The sequence below is a fragment of the Belonocnema kinseyi genome, chromosome 9 (assembly GCF_010883055.1).
Source record: "Belonocnema kinseyi isolate 2016_QV_RU_SX_M_011 chromosome 9, B_treatae_v1, whole genome shotgun sequence".
Classification (NCBI taxonomy): domain Eukaryota; kingdom Metazoa; phylum Arthropoda; class Insecta; order Hymenoptera; family Cynipidae; genus Belonocnema; species Belonocnema kinseyi.
Window position 1 is genome coordinate 41,597,443 of NC_046665.1, and position 6,023 is coordinate 41,603,465.

The 6,023-nt window shown below is 30.5% G+C and overlaps 2 protein-coding genes across 3 annotated transcripts in view; one reads left to right on the plus strand and one right to left on the minus strand.

Moving 5' to 3' along the window:
• Window positions 1-3,376, plus strand: part of LOC117180379 — a 4,358-nt gene extending 982 nt beyond the window's left edge. The window contains exons 3-5 of one of the 2 annotated variants that reach the window (XM_033372856.1): window positions 185-456; window positions 2,332-2,652; window positions 3,116-3,376. In XM_033372856.1, the coding sequence (XP_033228747.1) occupies window positions 271-456; window positions 2,332-2,652; window positions 3,116-3,310 (702 nt within the window). In that variant the 5' untranslated portion in view covers window positions 185-270 and the 3' untranslated portion in view covers window positions 3,311-3,376. Of the gene's footprint in view, window positions 1-179; window positions 457-2,331; window positions 2,653-3,115 lie in introns of both variants that reach the window. The other variant, XM_033372855.1, reaches the window with a different exon arrangement.
• The window catches only part of LOC117180503 (repressed by EFG1 protein 1-like), a 165,810-nt gene that overhangs the window by 127,578 nt on the left and 32,209 nt on the right, over window positions 1-6,023 (minus strand). The window lies entirely within an intron of this gene.

Consider the following 6,023-nt stretch of genomic DNA (forward strand, 5'->3'; position numbering starts at 1 on the left):
TTGTAAATTCCAAACAATAAATTAATCCCTTAGGATATGATAAATTTTAGACACAATAATTTAAAATTAAAGAGTCATTACAGTGTTAACTAGAGGCACAAATTTGTACAAAGTTAAATTTTAAATTAGATGATATTAAACTAAAGTTAGATATTATAATACTTTTACTTACGCTTAAGTCCAGAGTGCTACTTGGAATGAAATAGAGGACTTTTAACTACCCGGAGAATAAAAAAAAGAGATTAAAATTATTCTGAAAATTCTGGGAATATGGGCGACGAGTGTAACGTTTTAAGTCATAGAATGGAGAATATAGAAAGTTTTGCTCATAAGGACCTTAAGAAGAGTGAAAAAGAATTACCCAACAAGAAACACGTACGAGAGACTCCTTCTGGAGAACCAGGCGAAGATAAACTTCAAAATCCGGAAGTTTTGCACACAGAAAATATTCCCCAGGTACAAAAAAAAAGGAATTGAAAAAAGTCAGAGAAATATGATCAAATGAACAAAATATAGTTAGAGTTTCAAATGCTTGGATAACGAGCTTGGCTAACCACCAGGTTCTGAAATTCAATACGGCTTTGGAAATGTAAAATCATCATTAATTGTGTTGCGCAAATATTCGCAGGTCGAGGTTTATAAATTTATTTTATTCTTTATTTTTGAATTTCGAAATTTATCTTTTTATTTTTGTTCATGTCGTATTATTTGTAACTTTTTAGTTTAAAAGTCGTTACGTACGTGTGATCTACTTTAGTAACATCTGTATTAACTACTTGATAGTTGATTAGGAATACACTGTTAATCAGGGAAATTAAAATAATTAATATCGGATTTCGGCATTCAAAATCCTGGGTACGACAGAATTTGGCATTAAAACAAGGCAGATCGAATTTTTTGATTTAACTGCATTTTGGTCACGGCATCTAATTAAATTAATTCAATTAAATAGTCAGGAGCAATATTGCGAAATGTAATCAGAATATCAATCTAATTATTAAAGCTTCAAAGTATGTGCGTACATTACACGATTTTAGGGCTTTAAATAAATAAATTTAATTATGATAAATAACACAGCCACACAAAAAAAGTGTGCGGATTTGGTAACAAGACACACGTATTCCTATGGATTTTGGGGCGCTGAATTCAAATTCGGTATTAAAAATCACCCATCACGTCATGGTTGAGCCATAACCTCAAAAAATGACGAAAAATCATGCATTGAGGCAAATAAATTTTAAAATAATGCCAGTGATGCAGATTTTCACTTCAAAAACATGTCGACAACTGTGAAGGATCAACCCTTGCCTGATATCAACTTATTTAACATAACTTTACCCAACAGAATCTGACCTCACCTGAATTAACAGAAATTTATTGAACTACACGTAAAGCTCTGGAAGCATATTTTCCCAGTAGCAAATGTGTGCTACATCGAATAGGTCAACCCGAGCCTAACCTAGAAATAAATCTGACCTAACCTAACCTAATCTAACCTCACGAAACACAATTAAACTGATTGTGTTGTCACGTTGTGTTTGCGGTTCCGTTTGAATCAGCTTGGGCTTAACCTGCAAAGAGGTCAAACCTATTCTAACCTAAAAAAACCTGACATAACCTAACCTAACATAACATAACTTTACTTAACTTCACGTAACACAATTAAACTCATTGCGTTACAGTTGTAAATTTTAATTGATACAAACATTGTCAGGTTAATTGAAATGGGGTCAATTCTACTTGTAGTTCTAAGTTTCTTCAAATGCGTAATGTGCGTCTAAATTTTTAACCACCTGTGGTACAATGTAATGAATTTTATTGTGTGTTAGATTCATTTGTAGGTTAAGATCGAGTTAACCTATTGAATATAGCATACATTTAACACTGAGAACCGTACGCTTACATAGCTACACGTGTGGTTGAATTTCATTCAGCTAGGTTAGGTGAGGTCAGGTTCTGTTGGGTAAAGTTATGTTCAATAAGTTGATATCAGGCAAGGGTTGATCCTTCACAGTTGTCGACATGTTTTTGAAGTGAAAATTTGCATCACTGGTATTATTTTGAAATTTATTTGCCTCAGTGCATGATTTTTCGTCATTTTTTGAGGTTATGGCTCAACCATGACGTGATGGGTGATTTTTGATACCGAATTTGAATTCAGCGCCTCAAAATCCATAGGAATACGTGTGTCTTGTTACCAGATCCGCACACTTTTTTTTGTGCGGCTGTGTAATTATGAACTGTTAAACATAAATACTTCAATAAGTTGAAATTTTCAGTAGATTAGCAGGAGATTTGAATGAAGTTGTAAAAATCGAACTTTTTTAACAGGTGGTGATAGCGGAGGCAATTTCTCAAGAACCAGAAGTGGGCAATTTTTCCTATATGAGGACTAAATTGCGACCGGATGCTCCACCATTTACACTAGAACGTGTCACTCCAATTGGGGATATTTCATACAGGGAACCGGATGTTGAAGAAACTCGTTTTGTAATTGTTGATCTGAGGCCTCAAATTGTTCAATTGATTCCGGAAAAGGAAGGACTTATCGCATCACATTCTTTTAAAGAACCTAAGGATCCTGCTCTGAAACCCTTCAGTCTTACATCTACTCCACTTCTAAATAAACATGTCCCAAAAGTGACAGTGCCGGTAGGTACATTTTAATGTTATAGATGATGTAATGATTTAAATTAATTAAAATGATAAAAAATGTATTTTAATTTAAAAAGCAGTGCATCATGAGAGAAATGTCACTCTTTGGTTATAATAATAAATATTTTTAGGATGTATTCATTTTTTAATGCAAATTCTTGCCTTTTGTTTGGAAATTATTTGAAAAATAAGTAAAGAACTTAAACATAAATAGATAACAATTCTCGCAATATTTTTATCAGCACACAATTGTACTTTATTGTATTTTCTTGTAATTTTTGTTTAAAAAAATGTTAAATCAGTTTCATAATATTAGTTAATAAGATTCTATTAAATTTGGTCTTATTAAAATACAACAATAATTTTGTTTATCTTCGATAAATGGAGAAAAATGTATATGTAAAAAATATGATTCTGAAATTGAAAGCAGTTTCTTGAATGCTTGGGTTTTAATTTGCAGGCAGTGGAAGAAGAAGGTGCCGTCATATCAATTCCGACAAATGAACCACCCACGGGCGAAGCGACGGCAATGCCTTTCCCAAATCAATCTCGTAATTTTGTGATGAATTTTTTGCTAAGAAATAGGATTCAAATAGCCGTTATAATGGCCAGTTTGGTTATTTGTGCTATTCTTATCGTTTACGTCGTGGTTTAGATTATTCGAGTTAAATTTTAAGTCATTAAGACTTTACTTGCATAAATGATTATTTAATAAAAGATTAATTTATATTCACTTATTCTATATTTTTTGTTCCTTTCCTTGACTGTTAAATGCAATTTATAAAATAATTTCGAATGGAAAATATTGTAGATTTTCTATTAGGGACATTTAGAACGTTGAAATCATTTAAATTGGCAAAATTATCAATTGCAAACAGAATAGGTTTACCATTAGGAAGATTCGAAATTCATAAATAACTTAAATTTATCAGATTCTCAGTTACAATCCGACTTCAATTTCAGAAATGTCTCGCTTTAAAGCTACGTAATTTTTAAACTTCTTGGAATGTAAAACCTTGATTTAAAAAATTGTAAATCTGATTTACACAACTCATTCCACCTAAAGAGTTTATACTTTCGAGAAGCTATTTTTAAATTCAGAATGAAACTGCATTAAAAGTTTCCCTAGTCCAACTTGATATTTCTTCATTTCTCATGAAAGAAAAAAAAGTAGTTCAGAATTTTTAATTCTAAAGTTTGAAAGGCGATTTTTCTTTCTGTAAACTTAACTGGAAATCGTGGAATGTGAAAACTGGGTCTCGGTCGTATATATTTTATGCCACGGGAAACAAATTTCTAGCCATTGCGAGAAAATGTAGTGAACCTCTGACACGTACGAAATTCGAATAAATATGCGAGATTCTCTATGTTATCAAAAGTTTAAATTTTCTGATAGAAATTTTATTTTTATAAATTTCTATGATATTCTGTTCCAATTTTTTAAATCCACATAAAATGTATCCAAAATCTATCCAGTGTTCGGCAATCTAATATTTTAATGGATTTACTTAATTATATTTAATTCTAGAATCAAATGGGAAGGACTTGCTTACCCGCATTCTTTTGGCAGGAGGATTTCTTTAAAACAGTTGATAAAACTAAAGTGATTGACATCTATAAAATGTTTTACGACTTCAGTGAATGTGTTCAAACATAAGATCATAAGATAATATATTCTATGCAAGGCTTTAAAATCGGGGTATCTGGTATCCAGACGACAATTTATCTGATGAGAAGGAACTTTTTTAGTACCTATGGATTTATACCCCAAAGTCTAAAGAGGATATCCTGATCTTTTATAAATCTAAAGTCAATCACAAACTTTATTACCGAATTTGCATTTGACTCTTATCTTCTTCATTGTGTCCTGAATATCACCCTTTTGTTTTCTTAGAATATCTTGCTGGAATTTAGATTTATATTTCGCTGATGTATTCCTTTCTAGAGTTGGTGAAAGCAGAAACTAAAAAAGATGTAAGCAAGTTTAATCTTAATGAGATTATCAGTTCTTCAACCTCAAACATATTTTCTGAGTCAAGGCTCATTTTGATTAAACGATTTTTTATCCCCTAGAAAAATTTAATTTGAATTGTGATTCGAAGAATGAGCCTCAAACCGGTACAAATCTTTTCAACTATTTATTACCACACAAAATTATGTTCTCATTCTAGACCAAAACATTCCCTTATTAAAACACATTATTTAATTTTCTTTCTTCATGCTACTTTCATCTCTTTTCGAGTAAAGTAAATTTTTGGGATTAGATTATAGACAGAACGCGAGTAAATTTACATAAAAGAAGTTTATTAATTACAACTGCAGTACAGAGCACATTCGAATGACATTTAATTGAACTTCACTCAAGTTTGTGTTTCGAAGTTTTGTGGTTTTGAAAGAACAAAACTTGCTATGCAGTAGGCTCCCGGATATAAAGTCTTGGAGAGTAAAAGCGACGACATATCTGTGGTTTCGCCTTGTTCAAATTAATTAATTCACGGTCCAACAGAATAGGTAATTCCTGTGACTATACACAGAATTTTAAAAAGTTACATCTTTATATATAAATATTGCTTCATATCTTATTCAACAATGTCAACATTTATATCGCAGTTATTTTAATATTATTTTGCTACGCTATTCTGCTCTGTCCGAAAAATTCTAATATTTTATTTTGTGTAAACTTTATGATTGTTAATTTCAATATTTTACTAGCTCTGGATTTCATAAATTTGAATTTCAGTAATTTTTATTTAACTCAATAAAAAATTCAAGTATTTAAAAAAAAGATTTAATGACATTAATATCAATTTAAATCCTTTTCCGATTTTCTTATATTCTGCATTTACAATCTTCCTTCTTTGCAACTGAAGGTTTCTTCTTCAAAAGCATTTGGTTTTACACATTTAAATATTGGGAAACTTTTTCATAATGCTATATAATACTTACCGACGCCGACTTTACTGACATTTTTTCACAATAATATACGTTCACAAGAATTGCGATATCAAGTTAAGAATGTAGAAAATTGATGAGAAATACACTTGTATAGTCCTGAATTTTTGGAATAAAAAAAAATATATTTTTGGAAAATTTTTATTTATTTGTAGAAATTTATGATTCAACAACGACGAAATTATTTTTGACAATTTATTTGTATTTTCTATACATTTAGGACCACATAAATGTTTCTTAATGCCTTTGACTTGATTTCCTAAGTTTTCAACTCAATATTTGAATTTTTTGGGAAAAAATATCGGTGAGGTAGTAAATAAGTAACTAAGCATGGCCATAAATTTGATTTTACACTGTTAGCCATTTTTAATTCAGTGAATTTTTATCTATTGATGTGATTAAAATAAAGTTTTCAA